Here is a 23,652-nt window from a genome sequence, read left to right on the forward strand (position 1 = left end):
CCCCCTCCCCCAAAAAACTCTAGAATTTTGCAAAAACTTTACAGAAAGAATAATCAAATCTTGTTTGCCTATAGTCATGCTTTAGGAATTACCATTATACATAATAGATTCTCCGTCATCCTGGTAGAGTTGTATGGAAGTTGAGTCATGGGAGCTGAACTTTTCTTTTTTTGTTTGAAATGTTTTGCTGCTTATCCAAGTAGTTTATTTAGTCTGAGCATGTTTGTTATGTGAACCTCATATGTTTTCCGGGGTGGTTTCATTTTTGAATAGGTGGTTAGGTTAGTAGGCAGAGAATTGTTAAGAGACCTTGCTCTTAAATCTTTCTGTTTGGTGGATCCCAACTTGTTCAGTTTAAAGAGGCTACTTCAATAAGCAGGGACATTTTTCAGACAAACAATGAAAAGTACATTTGCCATGACTTAACTTCCAGATATCATGCATCATGTGGGTTCTTGAAAGTAAATCAAAACATGGTATTTTGAGAACAAGGATTGAGTCTTTCATTTTTTTTAAAAAAAGGTAAAAATAGCCACAAGGATCTCCCGATAATTATCTGATATTTCTCCCTATACTATCATTCTATTTTCCTGATTTAAATTATCCTCCTATTATAATTTCTTGCAGGGGAAGTCGTACAGATTTCTGAATGCTTTTTTCCCTTTCTAGTCAAATAACAGATGAGTGAATGGTTGTTAAAGTGAGTATGTGGAATTTATTCCTTATCTAATGTCATCTATAGCCTTTGATTATCCCTAATTAAAAATACCAGTGATGTCAGGATGGGTTTCCCAATAACACATTTTACTTGCTTCTTATATTTGTGTTTTTCTATTTAATTATCAGTTATTGTTTTGAGTTGCCAATATCACAGCTGTGTTAATATTTTACTGAAATGCAAAAGACTGCCAACAAAATTGCATAGGTAAGTACTAGAAAATCTTCATAGTACATTTCATTTTTAAGCTAAAATAAAAATTACTATTAATTGATTTAGTCAGAGTAAAATTTAAATAATTTTTCTGCAGTACTTAACACAGCTGTATTTAATGGACACTATTAATGGACATTTCTAAAAAAGCATACTCCTGCAAACCTTTGCAATACCTTTATAATGCTCAGTGTTCTAAAGTATTAAAAAAGATACATAAACCAATTGAGCATTCTTAGCAATATTTTGAAATTTTAAAGTTTAATCTATTTTTGCTTATTTTTCTTTAGTGTAGTCTTCCAGTAATTTTGTTGTATTGCTTTGTACTTCATGTTTTCTACTGTCATGGCTTCAAAATTCAAACCTGTACCAAAAGTCCTGAATGACTGTCTCTTAAACATGCAATGTAACAATATACTTCAAGTTTTGGTGCTTAAAAGTTGCTCTTTCATTTCCTTAAATAAAATATATTTATTTGAATACAGTTTCTGTCATGGGTAGATGTTATAACATTGCTGGGGTGGGAGGAGTAATTAGCAATAGCACTTAGACTTATATACCGCTCCATAATCTTTTACAGCACTCTGAGCAATTTACAGTGTCAGCATATTTCCCTCAACAATCTGGATTCTCATTTTATCTAGAATGAATCAACCTTCAGCTGATCAGGATCGAATTCTTGGCTGTAAGCAGCGTTTGTTTGCAATTAATTCTCCATTCTAACATCTCCACCATCATAATTCTTCATATGTTCCAATATCCCTTTGCAGCTCCAAATCTGTTGCAAGTTTATGTAATGTTTAACTAAAATCTATCAAATTAAGTAACAGGTAGGAACTTTTCCCACAGTTCAGACTTAAAATTCTTGGCTTCTGTACATAAACTCAGAGGAAATGAAATCAGCTTAAGAAATAACTTTTTAGATTCAATTCTTCCAGTTTGGTCCCAGTGACAGCCTGTTCTTTGGATTTTGTTTACATTTATCATAGATCTTGATTAATAAATTCTGTTTCTTTATCCCTCCCAATCCCATGAAAACCACGAACACCACACTTCTACCGTTTTTCCTGTCTCTATAGCCAATAAAGGGAAGTGACAGAATTAATTTTAATTTCATCTGGTAAGAAACAAGAGAGAGCCCATTATTTCACCAGTGAGGGGAAAAATGGCTGGGAAAGCCAGTGACTGGACAATTCCTGTCATAGCACCTGTAACCAGTTGGTTTGGAGCAATTTGCCTACTATGGAATGAAGTACAATAGGTGAACTAGGCAGCATCACTTAGGTGGCCCTATTTAGAAAACTTCTGATAGAGCAGATGATGGGTAGAAGGGGGATTTTTTGTGGGCTGATGGCAAATAAGAGGACACAATGGTATGTTCTTGGCCTTGCAAAATGGTCAGTGATCTATAATCCTACTACCCATGTTTCCCTCAAAAATAAGATCCGATATTATATATATTGTCACCAAAAAGGCACCAGGTCTTATTTTGGGGGGTGAGGAGAACTTCCACTGACTCATCTAGCGGTGGCGGCACCAACAGCCCCGTCCAGCAGGAGCGTGCTGCTGGCCCAGTTCCGTGTCCACTTGTGACTTGAGCGTGTCACCCCCGGACCTCTGTTCTGCCATCAGAGCCTTCCGGAAAGACCTCTGCAGCCGAAAAACAAGATCTGGATTGACATGTGTCGCCTCCAGCCTCCATTTTGCCATCAGCTCTGGATTGATCTGCTATAGGCTTCAGAGATTTTTCCGTAAGGCCTCCGATTGTGAAATGAGACCAGGGGGCACCATGAGCATCAAGCCGGAGCCTATTTCTGGGCTGCAGAGGCCTTTCCTAAAGGCCTGTGACAGGGAGGTTGGAGTGACAACACGCAAGCGGTGGCAAGCAGCTGCAAAAGTGGGCCAGAAAGGCAAGTGTAAGGGTATGTAAGTAGGGCAGTTCCAACCCCCACATCCCCACTCTAAGCTTAATTTTTATCCATGTGCCTTGTTCCACCCCATGCATCCCAGAGTGAGCGGGGTCTTAACTAGGGCCTATTTTTTTGGGGGGGTAGGGCTTATATTGGATGCACATGTAAAAAGCTAGTGCTTACTTTCAGGGTAGGTCATATTTTCGGGGAAACACTAGCCGATTATGCAAACAGCTCTTGTGATATGTGGAAGTACCCACATTTAAATATTTTTTTATTTGCTTTGTGTAGCAGTTTTAAAAATAAAACAATTTTAAAAATGGAACCTTTTTTTTAGGGAAAGAATCTCCATTTGTTGCGAAAGCAGCTTTTTGTTGTGCCCTTCTTCCCTAAAAAAAATTGCTCTAGTACAGGAGATGATTGGTTGGGATCTCCTGGATTGCAGTCTCTTTTGTAAGTGAAATGAGGTCTTCTATTCATGCATTGGCACTGACTTCCCAAAGGTATCATCATATTATTGATCATTATTTGCTATAGTTTACATCTGAATGTTTTGCAAACAGGACCAATCAAACAGATGCTTTATTTGTCTAGCTTCAAACTTGCTTAGATTAAAATGGTCAGTAGGCAACAAAAGCCACTTGATTCTGAATAAGCCCAATTTGCTCACTCATGAAACTGGTGTCTATTAGTTTCATTTGATGAATTTTGTGGCCTGGGATCAAGAAATTCTAGATGGAAGAATGAAATTATTGGAAAATTCTGGAGTAGAGTTATGAGAATGAGGCCCCAATAACCAACTTCCAGACAGGGATATACTTATAAAACCTTTTTATGTCAAAGTCATAATTTCACAACATGACACTCTAATTCAAAATCCAGTAGCACCTGAAGAATTAAGGTAAATGCTGCCATTGATGAACAGTTTATAATTCTTAAAAAGAGTTCGAGAAAGAAAAAATAATAAAGTACATTCTCCAGAACAGCAATTGTATTTCAAAATAAAAACTGTATTTTGTTGGGTTTTAAAAGAATTTTTAACAAGACTCCATAATTGTCATATAACAAGTTATACACAATGTGATTGTTCTTTGATGTAAATTCTTGTTTGCTTTTCTTAGTCTATGACAATCAAAAGTATTTTCTGGAATATATGCTAGTGCAGGAGAGCCATTTCGTTAAGAAAAACTGAGTGTAATTGTTAACATATAATTTCTAACACCCATCTAATGTAAATGAACAGTAAAAGATTTTTTAATATAATTAATTTATATGTGCACTTATATTTACCTTATCCCATATACATGTTAGATGACTTTTGGGGATTCAGTGGTTCAGCCCTCTTGGATTTTATTTTACAAACAAAAGAACCCAAAGTCAAGCATCTAAATATACATGAGAAAAGAATTTCCCAAATACTGATTTCTGATTACTATTTTTAATTTCAATAGGAAAATATTCTAAATGTGCACATTTTTTTTTATATACTGTATATACATATGTGTGTGTACATATACGAATAAGTTTTGTACAACACATATAAACAGCATTGAAGTGGAAATTACTTTGTAAACTTTTTTCCCACATGTAAATGTCCTTGTATTAAAATTTTTGATCTTATTAAAAACAATATTACATTTTTTGCCATCATATTTCTGCTCTAACTTGCTATAATTAAGAATACCGAGCAAGAACTTCATTCATCCCAAATTACACCAATTTTATACTTTGCTGAAGATGTTTCTGAGTGACACTCATCTAGCAAGAGAATGAGGCGCAAACTTCTTCAGGTAAATTAAAATCAGGTAATCACTACTGTCCTGACCAATAAGGTTACACATCATCAACACTTAGCTATTAAGTTTTAAAAAATCACCATAGAAAGCTTTTATCTATGAATGCAATGAACAAATATTTTCCCAATAATAAATAAAATAAATGATAAAATACTCTAAAACATGGACAAAACAAATGATGTGTACAGTACATATAGTATAATACATCATAATTTAGTGTTTAACAGTAATCCTGATATTTCAGGAGACACTTGTTAAATTACAGATAAACAAAATGTCATTTTATAAATTAAGCCAAATATTTATCCCATTTTAAATACAAATTAGAGTGCCTGTATTATACAGTATATACATACAGTACACACATAAAAAACCCAATTTATATTATCTAGTTTTGAATAGCAGTCCTTAAGTGGAAAAAATACAGAGTTTATATTTAAGCTGTATTTTATATTTAACATCCAAATTAATTTGGTGTAAATAAAAAGGTCAGTGCATTGTTGTCTGATTTTTTTTTTGTTAAATTTTTAAAAATCTTTTACAATATTAGACAATCTACAGCAAGGTTAGCTCATTCCCATTCATGAAACATAGATTGACCCTCAGTTTGCTTTTCTTTTTTCCTTTAAAATAAAAAATATATACCGGTATATAAAGAAATACATATTTGGCAAAAAAAATCTTTGTAAATTACATCAATATAACTTAAAAAGGGGTTCACTGAGGATAACTGAATTCAGGTCTTGTTTTGAAATTCAGAACATAGCCTGGCACACATTCCCAATAAAGGTGTTTCATGAACATACAGCAGAAAAAAAATTCTATGCTAATACAATGCTTTTTTTTTTCTTTAATTGCCTGAGCAAGGTCAATGCCCTAGCAATAACTATATTTCCAGTTTCAGAATTCTTGCTAAATAAATTACTAAAACATATTTTAAAACATATTTTGATAAGAAAAGTTAAGTCCATGTGATACTCAGTAAGCTCAGACTGAACCTTATTAGAACATAGCAAAATTTAAAATACCTTTCAGGGACTTGCTTGTCTTCATAGATAGGCTTCAAAATGCATAACAAAATGAAATACATAATTTCTACATACATGAATTCCCAATAGGAAAAAAAGTAAACCATACACTAGACAATATTATAGAACACCAGAGTGAACATTGTAAATAAAGACAGTATCTTCCAGTATAAAAAAAGGGAAGAACTCTATACAAGCATTAATTCATTAGGTCTGAATTAAAGATGCAACTCTCTCTCACTCCTGGCAAGAATTAATTGGTAATGCACTGTTTTTTTCAACAGTACAAAATATCCTGAGAAATTATTCAGATTACAACAAAAGAGAGGGCTGTCATCACAAAGTTCTTGCACAAAACACAGCATACAATTGCCTTAAACAAAGAAAATAAAACTGATCGCCTACATTGTGTGGAACACTAAGAGGGATGTCATTTGAAGCACTTATTATTTCATTGGCTAATAATTAGAAAAGGATTGCATTCAATTACTGTTAATACCCTCGAGTTATCTATGGCCAATTATATACAAGGAGGTAATTTGTACTTCAAGTTATTGTTTTTTTTTTTTCAACTAACTACAAGCTGAACTCTGAAATTTTACATTGAAATACTGTATATTGTATATTGTTGAAAATTTAAAACAGGCCCTTCTGAAGGAGCATTTTACTAATTTTGTGCAACTTTGATGCAGATCCCAACAAAGTCCTGTATGAAGAGAGACAGTGCATCTTTAAGAAGTTTGGCACTGAGATCCTGTGTTCTTTAGCTGCATTCTATTAGCTTGGCCAGATTATCTCGTAGTTCTGTAAGTTCAAAAATTTTGCCATCAAGAATTTCTAAAAGTGTTTTCAAGTTATTGCGAAAAACTTCTTGTTCATTCTGACTTTTCTCCAAACGCTGTTCAAGATCGGATAGTTGGCCTTCTAGATCTTTATTTCGAACTTCCACTTCCTTAAAAAAATGTAATATGCAAAGTAAATAAAATACTGATGTTTAAATTCTATTTTTAATGTTACACAGAAATGTTGTAAAAGACATGCTACAGTGTAGCCCAGGATAGAACTTTCCTTGCAGGATAATAATAATAACATTGTACTTATCTGTCTACAAGTAAGTATCACATCTGTTTTGGGATTGAGAACCATGCTTAGCTTTGTTACTGGAGCCCATTTTCAGGGAACTCTCTAGTAGAGAGAATACACAGAATACCACACACAGAGTATTACTCAAAGCACACACTCTGCTAGAGAGAAGTTCCCTGAAGATGGGCTTCAGCACGAGTCCGAAAGCTCGCAAGACTGGTCCCCATGTCCAACCCAGACTGGATCCTGCAATATTATCCTGGGACATGTATATTCTCCTTCATTTGTCAAAAAGGAATGGGCAATTGCCAGAATATAGAATATAAAATAATAAATTATGCACATAAATTATGCACATACTTTTGCCTCTGGCAATGGCAATCTGGTTACTTCCAAGAGATCTAGAACTAAACCATTTGTGACCCAAAAAAGATTTTTAACTGGAGATTGTGTGTATATATCTGTTTGGAACTGTTTATTATTCATATCTGATTCATAAATACAAAATACATAAATACAAACTACTCAATTTTGTAATTGATTCCATTCTGAAGATCATGTAATTCTAAGTACTTAGTATCCTGGTTAACAATATTTTTTATGAAGATTTCTACTTAACTTTGGTGACAAATTATACTACCACCAAAACTGGGTAGCAACAAAAGTGAAGGGAACCCTAGTGCATACATCAGTGTCAGGGAGTCCGTATATAGTTAATGGATAGTGTCATTAATACTAAGAAAGGCACATATCCCCATATCTGCTGAGATGTTATATCATAGAGAACATGGATTGAAGCGGATCCATCTTTATCAGTGTTTCTGGTACAATTAAAAGTCAATATATGCTAAATGTGTATGATCTGCTTCCTCAATAGGGTTTAGTGTATCCTATTCTTTAAAAAGTTAACAAATATATATTTTAATCAATTCCCATAACTGATTTTCAAAACAAATATAGTTCTGCAAAACCTTTCTTCTCACATCTATAAATTTTGTCATTGTTTGATACTTATGTCAAATAAATAAGCAACTACAACAACTGACTAAGCAGTATGCATGTTATTTGTAATTGTGCTTAAATTCTTCACTCATTACATAAATGGCTTGTCCGGGCAATTGCAAAACATCAATTGTGAGAATAAATCGCAAAATCTAGCTTTAGCCAAAGAGATGTAAACTATCTATATCTACAAATCATTAAGGAATGTAATATATTAGAATCTGCAAGCAAAATTCCAACATATGACAGTATCATTATACAGGATAATTGCTATGAGTAAAAATTAATGTTAGCTTCCTGTAATATCTTGAGTTGTCTACCATGAAAAAGCAAGTTTTGGAGTCATAGAACCAGCATTTCACCATAAACTGAAGCATGTAATTTTTAATCAGCATGAATGAAAGGTCAATCTCCCTCAAGTTAAGTTCAATTTCATGGAGTTATTATTAGGCATAATATGGTGACTTCATAAATGTGTGTTTGGCATAAGTATCTCTTTACTTTCTTCTGAACAGATCAGCTATTATTAAACGCTTACACAAAACTTTTCACACAAGGAATACTACGCCTTCTTTAGTTCTTATGAGAAACATGGATTAAAACCATTTTGCCATTTTGTCTTTCATGGAGCTGCTGAAACCAAAAAGAACAAGTTATCTCCTTATCAGCATCAAATGATGCCTAGGTTTAACCCTTCCATTTTCTTCACCATATGCTCACAAATACTCTTGGTCATCACCTGCCTTTATCCTCTCATTCTCCTTACTACAGAGCAAGTAATTCAAGCTGCCAGTGTAAGAGGGAAATAGTTTGGCTGATTCTCAAGTCATCAAGAGAGTGGCCAAATCCATTAACTTGGACACGTAAAAAAAAACCTTGAGTTTAAACTCGGGAGCACAGATTTTATATATCTGACATGCCTGCCCTCTCACTTACCACTCTTGACTTCTTCAAATTGCAGTGGGCATCTTTTTTGTCTACAATAAAAGATTAGTCATCTCTGGGAGTTTGTTGTGATTTACTGCTGAGTCTGGATATGAAGTCTGACAGACATTAGGTTAGGTTCCATTTTGACAAGACACTTGCTGAATAAGCAAGAGAACAGAGGAGGAACAGTCTCACGTGGAAATTTTTGATATCCAAATGGACGAATGGGCTCAGTTATGACCTTGCAGCTCTAGTAGTACAAGACTGAAAATATGAAGATGCTGTTTATGGGTGAATGGGGCTTTAAAACTTGTCATCTAGTAACCTATCGGTGATCTATATAGATAAATTAGACATGCACAGATCTCCCACCACTGTTACTTACTTGTAATTTCTGAGTTAAAGAGTCTCTTTGCGCCTGAAGCTCTCTGGCATTGTCAATTTCTTCTCTCAATTTTTCTATTTCCTAAAGAGAATAAAATAGCATATTACCTAAACTGACGAAAACACAGATACCAACTTTAGCCTTGGACAATTCAACCATATTGATTGCTGGATAAAGAGAGACTGGCTGTTGAAACATTGAACGCTGAAGTCAGCTTTCCGGCTAACCAACCACGTTAGTTATTTACAGATCCCTGACTTTTATTTTCTAAATAATTATACTGTTGCAATATACTCTTTAAAAATGAGAATTTATTATATTAAATAGACATTCATTCATTATCTGCTCATTTCCTATTACATTCATCTAACTTTTATGTTTCTCCTGACTTACTCTACTCTCACCACCGTATTACAGGCAGACAGGAGTACTCATACATACCCACTTTCACTTTTCTGGATTGCATACACTCATTTTTCCACTATCATTTTATGTCTTAAAATTTCTCTGTCCCTCTTTCCCAACTTGCGATTTGTAACATTTGCAATGTTAGATAGATTGTATGATTCAAAGAATATGGATCTAAAAATTAATTTAGTAAAAAACAAGGTTGATTTGCTGATATGTGAAATGATTGTACATTATAAAATAATTATATAAAAATGGTGAAAAACTTGCACAAGTAGATGAATGTGTTGCTGGATGAGTTACCGTAGTAAGATTCAATTATTAATCTTCAATGCATTTTGCCAATGACAGACACAATATAAACTTTCCATAGTAGACCAGATTAGAAAACCAAAGTCCTGAATGCTAATACTGCTTTTATTATATGTAAAAAGTAATGTAATCTTGCAAGTCTCAATATGCTTCCCTTCCTTTCTTATATCTTTGTGGAAACTAAGGAAACTGCCATCTGAGATGCTTTCTCAAATTGCATTTTTCCCCTAGACTCAGATTTCTTTTATCTGACCATTGTCCTGGTTGGAACTCGTCCTCCTATTCTTCAAGTTATTAGTTTGCCCTTTACAAGAACAAGGAAGTAATTTCATGTTACTAGAAAGCAGAGCAACATCAATTTAATGATACAAAAGTAAAAAAAAAACTGACTGAGCAACTATAATCCAAATTATACAACTCTGAATGATAGAGAAAAGCCTAAATTAGTGGCATAAAAACTACAGCCCATTACTGTATTGCCTCCAGAATCCTTCTAGCTATCTCCAGAACAATCCAGAGAGGCAGAGGCTCAAAATGTTTGTTTGTTTTAAACATCTCTGTGCTGGGAAAGCTTTTAATGAACTAAATGGCTTATGGCAATTGCTTTAACTTTTTTTTAAAAAAATCAAAGTTTCATCAAATCTCACATACTGGCTCCAGCCACTTTTGAATTGTGATTCTTAATTTGGCATGCAAAACCTAGTGCAGCCCCTGAGCTGACTGGCATGGCATATTCTTAGTATAAAGGAATGGCAGAATAATTTTTCTGGTGTTTTATTTCGTGTTCTACAGAATGCCTAGCAAAGAGGTCTCTCCATAACACAGCATTGTTCAGCAAATTTTAAAATGAATGATAATCACTAGGGAGTTCAGCATGAATGATTACCAGCTAGTTAGAACATTGACAAAAAAGACTTCTTAAGATATAAACTAAAAGGTTACAAAAAATTAAATGGGATGCAATAAAACCTTCCAGCTAAGTAGCTAGCAGAAACTTCCCTGAAAACATTTTATTTCAGTGCTACTTCTATCCTGAACTCTCTTTGAAACATACAGTGTAAATTACTGCTATAGAAAATATAATACACTGCCAAGACCTCGGGAGTGATATAAAAAGGCAATCCCATCCCATTATTTATTCTTTGGGGAAGTGAGCAAGCTCTGCTAGAGGCAGCAAAGCTTTTCTTTGAACTTCCTGCCAATGCACATCCTCAAGAGTATAGAGGTCATTCCAGATACCACAGTCTCAAGAGAGACTACCCTGAATCCTAATAAAGCAGCTTTTCAGGCATTGAAGACTAGCATATAAAAGCCATGGGTTACAATCTGCACTCCCCTATAGTTCTAAGGAGAATAGATTGATTCTACTGCATTTGGAAATAAAGATGTGTTCTAAGGGAGCAGTGCAAGGCATTGTGAATTACCTAAAAGCCAAGCATTTAGCAACAGAGCACTCTGATCAAACAGTTTAGGATTACATGCGCAGGCATGCCTGCAAGCTGTACTTGTTTAAGAGATTTTCCAACAAACAATACTAAAAGCTCCTGCTGTTCTGCTTCTATGTGTGAACCCAATTCAGTCCTGAAGCTTCATTCCATTCAAGCAATTTTTTTAAAAAAAGATACATATGCCCTTTTCCAATAATTACCAATAATCTGAACATCACGCTAATCAGGGTCACACAATATACTGAACTAGCAGTTTATAATTTAGGCATATCTGGAGAACGGTTCTACTAGTTCATCATATTGTAGGAGCCAGACCATTGTGTTAAAGCATACTATGTTTTAAATACCAGGATACTTTCACTGTTCCTTTGTCCCGGTCAGCAAAATTACTTTCATTTCTTCACAAACTCCTCCAGCACTTTCTTTTCCCGTCTTAGCTCTTCTAAGTGGCGGCCATTAGAGACCGCCGCTCAGCTGCCATCGGAGAGGGAGATTTAGCCAGCTAGGGAAGAGAGATGCGATGTCTCTCGTCCCTGCCAGAACCCCCCAGTCTTCACCACCTTCTACAAAGGTGGCTTAGCCCCGAAGCCAAATGGCTCGGGGCACTCAGGCAGTGAACACAGGCAGAGACCATGCACAGTCACGGATTCCTGCCTGCACCGAAGCACCACAAGCTGGAAGTCCAAAGCATACTATGTTTTGTGCAGTAAAGAATTATATTTGTCTGAAATGATGTACAGTTTCCTGACTGAGCAAGAGTTTGGACTGGAAGACCTCCAAGGTCCCTTCCAACTCTGTTATTCTGTTACATTATATAAACTCAACAGTGTTTTGACAATCTGAATTAAGGTCTAGCATAGTGGTGGCTAATCTTATTGGGCTCCTGTGCCAAAAATTGTGTGCGCTTGCGCGTGCACGCTCATTGTGCCAGCATCCAGAAGGCAATGTGCCCCCCCGCCCCTTGTGCATGCACGTGCGATCCCCCCCACCGCCCCCTTAACTGCACTGCATCTTCCAGCTGATTTTCGGCCCATTGAGGCCTTTTTCAGCCTTCCAAAGTCTTGATGAAAGCCTCTGCAGCCCGAAAAATAGGTTCGTTTCATCACTTCCAGTATTTCCAGAAATACAGGAAGTGACAAAACAGGCCTATTTTTCGGGTGGCTTTCCTCAAACCTCTGGGAGGCGAAAAAGGCCTCAAACAAGCCGAAAATCAGCTGTGAGGCACGCGCATGCACAGTGAGGTAAGTTTGCCTGCGACTCATGTGCCAGCACAGATGGCTCTGCATGCCACCTGTGGCACATGTGCCATAGGTTTACCATCATGGGTCTAGCATATTATATGAGCCAATGGGTTGTATCTTATTTTATTTATCCACCAGAATTCTCATAGGATAGCAGTTACCAGAAGAATTACAGTAACCTCTCCCTTGAATTTTGTTGCATGACCTCAAAACTGTTCTGGAAAGTTACTAGATTATACAAAGTACATTTAAAAGATGCACCAGAGAAAGGGGAAGAGAGAGGAGGACAGCAAGGGGAAATAATTTGCTGTAGGAATGGAAATCCATTCAAGAACAGAGCAAATTCAATTGTCTATTTTTTTAATGTCCATATAATGATAGTACTGTAGGCTGTCTTCTAATTAGCCATTTTATTCTATGCAATAAAATATTTTGTTAATGCTCTTCTCTCTCTCTCTCTCTCTCTCTCTCTCTCTCTCTCACACACACACACACACACACACACACACACACACAAGTTAAACTATATCTATAGCTATATCTCTAGTACTGTCTATATCAGGGGTGTCAAACTCACGTTGTCATGGAGGCGTCACATGAAATATTGGGACTTTTTCCCCCTTCGCTAAAATGGGAGTGGGAGTGACGCATCCAGCCCATGGGCCAGGAGTTATGACAGCCCTAGTCTATATGTATTATAAAATCTAAATATCTCTTAGGTCATTTTCTTCTTCATTAAAGTACACTAATTTATTTGGCATAATTTTACTTGTAAACAAATGTCTAAAAATGTTCTGATTTTTAAATATGAATTCAAGGATACTGTATTTTATGCTAATAGCAGAAATTCTCTGTGTACTATGCAATCAGTTTGAAAAGTGTTATTAAAAAAAAGTAAAACCATATTATAAAAACAAAGCAATATAAAAAATAACACAGAGAAAAGCCTAACTGACAAAGTAAAAATAAGGAACAGCAATAATAGTAATATATATACTACTGATATACATTTCTATATACTTTTGAGTAGACTTGTAAAGGAGCTTAATCTCAGATACTGCATACAGAATTAATACCTCATTCAGTGTATGCTCCAATCATGCATCACGTTCATCACTAGCGTAGTCAATAGAATAAGAAATTTCTACGGAAATCTATTAAGGGATATCTGCAGCTCTGGGTGAGTTGGAGCCAAATCTACCTTACCTATGCTTTTTTTCACCTTCCCCTTCTCTTCCCTGCAATACTTTAAATTCAAGAGTGTGTAATGCCTACATGAAAGAGACTAGGGAGGTGGGAGTGGGGGGTTGCATGGCTCACAAAACTAATAGAAAAGAATTCCCTCTTAAAATTGCCCCTCTTGCAAGATAATTCAAAAAGAGAAGGACCAGGGAAGACATAACAGTCTTCCAATATTTGAGGGGCTGCCACAGGGAGGAAGGGGTCAAGCTACTTTCTAAAGCGCCTGTAGGCAGACAAGGAATAATGGATGGAAACTGAACAAGGAGAGATTTAACCTGGAAATAAGGAGAAACTTTCTGACAGTGAGAACAATCAACCAATGGAACAGCTTTCCCTCGGAAGTTGTGGGAGCGCCATCACTTCAGACTTTCAAGAAGAGATTGGACCGCCATTTGTTAGAAATGGTGTAGGGTCTCCCACTTGGGCAGGGGGTTGGACTAGATGACCTACAAGGTCCCTTCCAACTATGATTATCTGTATAATTTTAAGAAGCTTCTGTTAATATCAAAGGATTCCTTTTAAAACTAACTGATGCAAGGACCTTTGCTTGTGTGTTTGTTTAGGTTTGTGGGTGAAGCAATGGCTTTAGGAATATTGTAGCTTAAAAACACTTCAGATGGTTTTTTTATTTTGCTAAAGCATAGTTGTTGTTAGGTGGAAATGGGACTGGGCAAGGAAAAAGTAATGCAGGCTGAATGTGCTCCATACTGCTGTGGTTCATACCTTTGTGGAAATTTACCTTTTATTCTGATAATTTATTAATTCTAGTCACACCACCCTAAAACATTTAATCTTATTATATTCTTGAAATATTTTCTAAAGTAGCTTCATGAATCAATAAATATAACAAAGTACCTCTTCCTTTTTCTTCAGTGTTGCTTCTAATTCTTGTATTGTCTGATTTAATTCTGTTTTATGAGTTTGGACTGCATTTGCTTGACTACTCACACACTCCAGCTCAGTCACCTGTAAAAATAATACAAATAAAAATAATTACAGTTAATTAGAAGACTATGAAAAATGTTCTCCTTCTGAAATATCTAGATCAGGGGTGTCAAACTCAAATTGTTGAGGGCTGCATCAGGGTTGTGTTTGACCTTGGGAGACCGGGGAAGGCGTGGCCAAGGTGGGCGTGGCTTGTCACTTGTGTCAGGTGCGCCTATGGTGGCCTGAGTGCTCTGCCAGTGAAAACAGGCTCTTGAGCTCCGTTTTCGGCTGGGACGGCCTTCTGCAAGCGAAAATGGAGCTCGGGAAGTCTGCACGTGGCTCTCGTGAGCTCCATTTTCACTGGCAGAAGCATCGCAGGCCAGTCCTTTGCTATTTCCAGGGCAGCCTTGTGGGCCAGATCTAAGCACCCCGTGGGTCGGATTTGGGGCCCAGGCCTTGAGTTTGACACCCCTGATCTAGATCAAGGCATCAATGCCTATTGGATAAAGAGAAGAGGGAAATTACTATGATATGTGATATTTATAACAAAATAACTAAACAATACACGACATGTTATATTTCAGATACATTTCCTTACTAAATTCCTCAAAGCTTTCAACAATGGCAGAACTTATAATGTACTAGAAATATTTTCAAAAATTCAGGGAGATATTCAGAGATGTATCTGCCTTCAAAGTAGCCCAAGTTGAACTGTATAGTACAGTCAAACATCAGGAGCTAATCACAGAAAATGTTTCGTGACATTTTATATTATTCCATGGGAGTCATGGATCCTGGATTCTGAATGCATTCTGAAAGTTAACCAATCTGAGGTGCAAACATTTTGCCATTGCTAGGCATACATAAATGAATAAGTACAACATTTTTATTTGTTTTGTCTTTCTTCATCCTGGTTCTTAGAACTACCTAAACCAAATGGCAATAGTAGCATAATTAAGATGGCAAAAGCCCCAGGCATTTAAATCAGGGGTCTCCAACCTTGGCAACTTTAAGACTTTGCTGGCTGAGGAACTCTGGGAGTTGAAGTCCACAAGTCTTAAAGTTGCCACGGTTGGAGACCCCTGATGTAAACGATCTACTTGGCGTTCCTTACAAATAAATAAAAAAATATTCCCGATAAATATTCTTAGGAAGCCATTGCACTTTATAGTAACAAAAAACACTGAAAAAAATAAGTCTTAGGGATAAGAGATCCACCTCTTTATTAGAGACAAATTAGGTGTCCAATTAAATGAGGGATCTGTGCTTAGATTTTGATTGTTTCTGTTTTAAACAAAACTTGCCATACTCAATTTTTTTAGCCATAATAGTGACACCAGATGTTATATCTTGCTGCAGTGGTCAGGAACCCTTTTTTTTAAACCGTAGGATAGAAAACAGTAGCTTTGGAGGGCAAAGTAGTGACTACTATATGCAGTTTGTGGGGGAAAAATGGCAAGAAAAGTTAATTTCACTCCAGCTAAAAGGATACAGCACACAGAATACAGGATAACATCAGTTGGATGTTATCAGGTCTTCTTATAGGTCTTCTGTTCAAGTAGGAGAACCTATACAGGTAGTCCTCAACTTACAACAGGTATTTTGTGACTGTTCAAAGTTACAACGGCATTAAAAAATGTGGCTTATGACCATTTTCACAGTTACAACCTTTGCAGCATCCCCATGTTGGGATCAAACTTCAGATGCTTGGCAACCGGTTGATATTTATGACCATTGCTATGTCCCAAGGTCACGTGTTCACCTTTTGCGACCTTCTGACAAGCAAAGTCAATGAGGAAGCCAGATTCACTTAACAACTGGGTTGCTAACTTATCAACTGCAGTGATTCACTTAACAACTGAGGCAAGCAAGGTCATAAAATGGGGTAAAATTAACTTAACTAATGCCTCAATGCTAGAAAGTTTGGGCTCAATTGTGGTCATAATTCAAGGACCACCTGTACTATTCCAGACAAATGGTTGTCCAATCTCTTCTTAAAAACCTCCAGTGATAGAGCAACCACAATTTCTGGAGGCATTGTTCCACTGATTAATTGTTCTCACCAACAGGAAATTTCTTCTTAATTCTAGGTTGGATCTCTCTTTGTTCAGCTTCCATCAGTTATTTCTTGTTTTGCCCTCAGGTACATAGATTAACCCCCTCATCTCTGTGACAGTCCCTCAAATTTTGGAAGACTGCTATCTGGCCACCCCTAGTCTTTCTCTGTGTTAGACTAGACATTCCCAGTTCCTACCAATGTTCATTGTATGGTTTAGCCTCCATTCCCTTAATTATCTTTCTTAGTCTTTTCTACACTATTTCTAGAGCCTTGACATCTTTTTTGTGTTGTGATGACCAAAACTGGCCACAGCATTCCAAGGGTGGCCTTATCAAGGCAATATAAAATGGTATTAACACTTGACGTGATCTATTGATTTAGCCTAGGCCTGCATGGGCATTGAAAAAAAAAAGAACCTTCAGGACTTGATCCAAGATATCCTGTTTTTCATAGAACTCAGCATTTCATTCAAGCAGGATCCGGCAAAGGTTTGGTGGCTTTGACTGAACTTTTTTAGTTTCATTGGCCATCAGGAGGTACCACATAAAACTTCTGTCCTATTAGGACTCATCTAACATGGGTAATTAAATGTTATTCAGATGTTATTCTATGGGATTCAAACATCTACTGGGAATTGAATTCCTGGACCTGGTGTTCTTGTCCAAAGCCGCAGGTAGATGCACAATAAATACAGGTAAACATGGTCAATTTTCAAGGCTTAGGGGAAGATTTGAAAGGGTTTGTTATGTTTGAGGAACACTAAGCTTTTTGACAATTTTTGACACCAGATTAAGTTGGTTTGAACTGAAGTGTTGATTTTGGTAATTTGTTAGCAGAAGGATTAATGCAGTTGTGGAGTGCATTAGAAGAAGCACTTTAACAAAGCTACAAGAAAGCCTTATTCCCCTTAACACTGATGGGACTATATGTGGAGTACAGTGTACAATTCTTGTTACCATATTTCCAGAAACATGTTGACAAATTGAAACAGAGCCAGGGCAGCAAAGGTGATACAGGTATTGTGGACATGCCCTATGAAGACAGGTTGAAGAAACTTGGAAGATTCAGTCTGGAGAAAGAAGATTCAAGGAATACATAATATCCATCTTAAGAAATATAAAAAAGAAGCAAGGGTAAGATGGGAAGAGATGATTCTTCTTTACTACAGAAGCCAGGGCTAGATGCAATAGGCACAAACTCCAGCTATCTTGATTTTGTTTAATTATAAGGAATCTTTCTCTGACAGTATGGTCTATATAATAGTGGAACAGTTTACTTACAGAGGTTGTGATTTTACCACCTTTGGAGACTTTTAAGAAGAGGCAACATAGCCACCTCCTGAGGATCATTTATTTGGCTTTTCAAACAACTGCAGGAACTTGGAACAAATTACCTGTATGGATCTTCCAATGCCACAATTTCATGAGTGTACGACTGATTACTCATTCACAGACAATCATCAGCAGGCAAGGCTAGACTCTGCAACCAAACAGTATTTGGAAGATATGCTTTATGCTGCCAGGCTTAGCAGAGGCTTGTTTATCCAGTCATCGGTTAATCACGTTGCCCCACAACATGATTAATTGTCAGTTAGGCATGTATTTACTGTACCTAGTGTACTGCCCATGATAATAACAATTAAAATGCTGGGATAATTAGTACATAATACTTACATTACTCAAGCGTTCATTTCAATAATGGGGATCAGTATGGAAACAGAACACCTGGATGAACTTGAACTTTCCACAGTCTTTCAAGAAGGGCAAATAAAATTTCATATGGATGGATTTTGTTAGTTGTTAGATGAACGGATAACTTATTATAATAATATTTTAGCCACACCTTTCCTCAAGCCATAGGTATCACCGTTTTACTATTCAGGTAGTGTCAACTCACTCGTTTATGTAGACGTTCCGCTTCCTCTTGATACGCAGCAAGCTGCTGTTTCCATTGTTTCACGTTGGCAGTGGACTCAAGAAGAGCTGCTGTCAGCTTGGCGTTGTTGCCCTTTAGCGTAGCAAGTTCGGCTTCCCAGTGCTTGCTGATTGCCGAACTAAGGACAAAATTAGAGTAGTCACATTAATGAGCATCCCTCGAATGTTGTGTATCCCCTTTTTAAGGGATGACTATACTATACAATATAATACATCACATTGCTTTTCAGACTGAACAGAGAGTGGCATGATATGGATATTTTTTTAGACCCAGAGTTAAAGTTATAAAGTGTTTACCTCTTTGAAATGTATGTTACCAATATTCTCAAAAAGAAATGGACATTTATGCAGATTTTTTCAAATAGAAAGTTCATATATGCATCTTTGAATATCATATGCCTGTATCTGCATCATACGCTCGTGTCAGTGCTCTGCTACAATTGTTGTTCTAGACTTTGCTTTCTCCACTGCAATGTGAAATCTCATTTATTTGAATCAAATATATTTGTTGTTTGGAACATGTTCCTTGTCTCATAGTTCAAGTAAAGAGACCAGACTTTGTGAAGCTGTTTCACAGGCCTAGTAACGATGACTTGTATTGGGAAACTATTTCAATGCATCCATGTATAAAATAAATATTTAAATGAATGTTGGCTAAAAATAAAGTTCTTCTGCCTGTTGGAAATACTGGAATTGTGTCTGAAGCAGAACCCAGAGCTACAGTTCAAGTCAGACCTATTCTCTGGTATTGCAGTATTTTTTTACTCTGTGTGTGTGTGTGTGAGAGAGAGGGGGGGGCAGGCAGGCAGGCAGATAGATGGACGACGGAGGGGGAGGGGGAAGGGAGAGAGGGGGAGAAATAGATAAATAGATTATAGTTTATTTATTGTAAGTAATCCATTTTGTAAAGTTACTGACAATAATTGGGACCAGAAATCTTTAAGCAACATCACTTACAACCTCCTGTCATTTTCTCCATTAATTTTGCTTGTTGGAAGCTGGAAGCGAAGGTTGCAAATGGTAATAATGTAACTTGTAGGACAGTGCAATCATAATTGCAATCTGGTTGCCAAACTCCCAAATTGTGATCACGTGACTATGGGGATACTGTGACCCCCAAAATGCTGAGAACTATTTGTGAGCATCCTTTATTCTGAGCCCTGGTGGCGCAGTGGTTAGAATGCAGTAATGCAGGCTACTTCTGCTGATTGCCAACTGCCTGCATTTTAGCAGTTCGAATCTCACAAGGCTCAAAGTTGACTCAGCCATCCATCCTTCTGAGGTTGGTAAAATGAGGACTCAGATTGTTACAATATCTGTAAACCACTTAGAGGGGGCTGTAAAGCTCTGTGAAGTGTATATAAGTCTACGTGCTATTGCTATACAGTTACATTGCAATTTTGAACAGTCGGTGAACAAGTGGTTATTCATAAAGGACTACCCGTATACCATTATTAGGCACAATAAATGAGGTATACACATTTTAACAATACTTTTATCACTACCAAAAAGTTCCCACTACTCAATGATTTTTTAGAAATTTATAAGAAAAAGCTAGAAGTTTCCATGTGTTCAAGAAGCATTATCCTGAATAATTTGTCCTCATGTCTGTAACTGGTTGATATTCCCTTGTGGTCAGTGTAGATTATTTATCTTCAGAGGTGTCATAAGATTCAATATGTATTTCTTGATTGATTAGAATTATTTTCTTAGCCAAGGGGGAAATAGTTTAAAAGCAATGGAAAATTTAGGAAAAAGATCAGTGAAAAAAATTAGAGAAAATAAATATTCATGGCAGTAGTAGATACAGAAATAAACACTTCAAAACCATTTTTAAAATAAAACAAAAAACTAGCCAAATAAAACAACTAGGCTATTTTCCCCATTTTGTCATGGAGCTTATGCTTTGAATTGTCACACTGTGCTGATTAATGACTGTAATAAGCTTTTATATGTATGTGTATGTATCCTGAATTTATTACATGAATAAAAAACTCAAAGTGACAAGCACACACAATACTTATTCCTTCTCCTATTTTCCGGACAACAGTACTGTGAAATAGGTCAGGCTGAGAGTGTGTGACTGGCCCAAAACTGGTTTTCCTGCCTAAGGTAGAGCTAGAACTCACAGTTTCCTGGCTTTTAACCTGGTGCTTTTACTAGGCCAAACTGTCCTAAAAAATGTTATTTCCTTTCTAAACTGTCACCTATATCCCCCATAGTTGCCTATCAAAAAAAATTGTGAATTATGAAATTTTGCATTGTATTGTATCACCTAGATCAGCAGTCCCCAACTTTTCGGCTTTGTGGATCAGTGTGGGGGAAGGGAGATGGTTCTGTGCAAGCAGTGCACACACACATTCTCCCACTACTCGTACAAGTGGAGCTGCCCATGTGCGCTCACTGCTTCTGTGGCTAGTTTTGAATGGGCTGTGTCCTGGTAGTGGGCCATGGCCTAGGGGTTGGGGACCTCTGGCCTAGATGGTGGAATGTAAGCAACATAGATGACATGTTTTTTTTGCCATCCATTCAATCATCTCCAATTCTTGGAGACTGCCTAGACAAGTCCAATTGATAGAAAGATAAAAATTATTTATTGTATTTCTCATCAGTCCTATGGTGCATGTGCCAAAAGGTGTGACAACTCGCTGCTAGGACAACTCGCTGCTGCTGGTTTGCTGCCACTGCCTCACCCAGCTGCCTCAGTGTGGGACAACTCTCCATCAGACAATCCCTTTTATTAGTTATATAAGTCTAATGTAATGTAATGGGAGAATATCGGAGGTAAGGTGAAGATCCTCTGCCTCTTAGCTCAGACCAAAATTGGGAAGGACAAAGCAGGGAGGGAAAGAAAGACTTCCCCTTGACCAGACCAGAAAAAAGATCACTTGGGAGAGAATCACACACCTTTTGGTGCACAAGAATTTCTGTCACAGTGTTCAAGAGGTATTGGTGGTGATGGTGGTGGTGGTGGGGTAAGCCGGATCAAAAAAGGAGGGAGGGAGGAGGACTTTTCCCTCACCACCGGCATTCTCCCTCAATGAACTGTTCCATGGTGAGTTGCCCATGGCAAGATGCTCCACGACAAGCTGGCCATGGTAAACTAACATGATAAGTTATCCCAGTCTAGTTAAGGACAGTCAATGTAGCAGGACCACACATAAACTCTATCTGTGGAAATCATATTCTTGCTTTCTCAGGCAGATAGGAAAAATCACTAATCAAGAAAATGTGGTAAGCCATCATTCGGGCAGAATATCTGCTGGCATCATTGCCGAAGTAAGAAATAGACTGAACTTCAGACAAAAACTTCTTAAGTTAGTTTCATTTCCAGCCAGTTCCAGTTCAGAAGTCAAGCAACTTAATGTTTCTGATGGGTGACAGAATTTTTCAGTCTGTACTTTCTCTGTTTTACTAAAATGGTTAGATGAAATCCTTCACTGACCAAAACTACAACAAGAAGAAGTCAATTTCTATGGGCCAATCTGGTGACAGAAATGATGTATGGAAAATTTAATTTGGAGCAAAAATTGTGAGGTGTGGGGTGGGGTTTTTTTTTGCCAAGTAAGGAGTTTTTGGACTAGATTTTTGCTGTTCAGTAGCAGATCATTAAGAAATGGTCTGAGAGGAAGAAAGTTGACAATACATTTGAAATATTGTTTTCAACTATGGGTTTGAATTATGGACTGCTTTCAACAATATGAACTGAAAATTGGTTGCAGAAGGCAATAATAGTATATCATGGAAATAAAGCATGCATGTGAATGAGCAGTTCAATATGGGTGATGCCCCCTTGATTACTTAATATAATTATGAATAAATATATAAGGGATGTTTGGGGCAACATTAGAATTGTGCTCTTTGGGAGTGGGTGGATGAATTAAAACAAATGTACTTTTATTTGCACTTGGTGTAAATTAAATTTGGTTGTATTCTTTTCCTTGTCATGAATTTAATACTCAATCTTATCTGCAAGAGACTTCAAAGATTTTTCTGTGTCCTTGTGCAAAGCTTTTATCTAAAGCTGCTACCTCCTTGACTTCATTGCATCTCAGTCCTTTCTCCCTCCAATATCAGGATCCTTTCCTTTATGCTACTCCAGTTCTTGCTTTCCCTCTTTCAATCTTTTTTAACCTCCTTGTTTAACCTTTTCCGCTCTACATTACTTTTTGTTATGCTTGTCCAGGATTTTTGACTCATGCTCATACACTCTCTTCTCAGTTTGACTAACAGCATACAGTAACTCTTTACGACCAAAGGGTCATATCACTATTTTTGGGGGTGAAGGGGTATGATGGATGTCAAGATAATTCTGATTTAACTGGCTTCTAGATTGTTATATTCTGCTCATTTATTTTTTTGCAGTATTTGTACAGCAACGTTTATAATCCTGTAAGATTGCTTCCTCTGTATTATAAATTGGAAGAAGGATGATGAGGAAAAAAGGGGTCTGTCACAATAGGCATGTAATTAAAATGTGAGGCTTCTCATTTGTATATAGTTTTTTTTAAATTAAAGTTTTATTTGGGTTTTCACACACAAAAAACATAATACAAGTAAAACATCTTTTTTGAAAATAGCGTGGTCCCGGGTTACACTTCTTTATACAGACACAAACTCAATTTCATGCTCATTTTTGTGTTCTATTCCGTATCTTATTACTATTTTGCATTTACTATATAGTTTTTTCCCCTCTTTTAATTTTTCAATTTTATTTTGATTGTCTCATCTCAATTCAAATCATTATATTTATACTTTTGTCTGTCCTGTTTCAATTTCATATTATCTTTTCTCATTAAACAAATTTTCTCCTGTAGTTACTAATTGGAGTATGACACCTTTATATCTTTTAATTTTATCCATTCAACTCTTATTTAAACTTCAATATATACCTTAAGGTTGTAACATTCAATATAATACATAATACATAACTTCCAATCGAATTCTGCTTGGTACATTCTTATAATACATACTATATTCTTTAAAAAAGGATTATAAATATATGTAATTAAAACTCTC

At 36.6% G+C, this 23,652-nt stretch overlaps 1 protein-coding gene across 2 annotated transcripts in view; it reads right to left on the reverse strand.

The window, feature by feature from the left end:
- Positions 1-3,659: 3,659 nt before the first annotated feature.
- HOMER1 (homer scaffold protein 1) overlaps positions 3,660-23,652 on the reverse strand; it is a 61,436-nt gene continuing 41,443 nt past the window's right edge. For both annotated transcript variants that reach the window (XM_026717687.2, XM_087927191.1), the window contains 4 exons: positions 18,596-18,752; positions 14,569-14,679; positions 9,063-9,143; positions 3,660-6,617 (listed from right to left, as the gene is read on the reverse strand). In XM_026717687.2, coding sequence (XP_026573472.1) covers positions 6,429-6,617; positions 9,063-9,143; positions 14,569-14,679; positions 18,596-18,752 — 538 coding nt within the window. In that variant the 3' untranslated portion in view covers positions 3,660-6,428. The remainder of the gene's footprint in view (positions 6,618-9,062; positions 9,144-14,568; positions 14,680-18,595; positions 18,753-23,652) is intronic.

This window comes from Pseudonaja textilis, chromosome 2, assembly GCF_049901715.1.
Source record: "Pseudonaja textilis isolate UNSWEBS1 chromosome 2, rPseTex1.2, whole genome shotgun sequence".
NCBI lineage: Eukaryota > Metazoa > Chordata > Lepidosauria > Squamata > Elapidae > Pseudonaja > Pseudonaja textilis.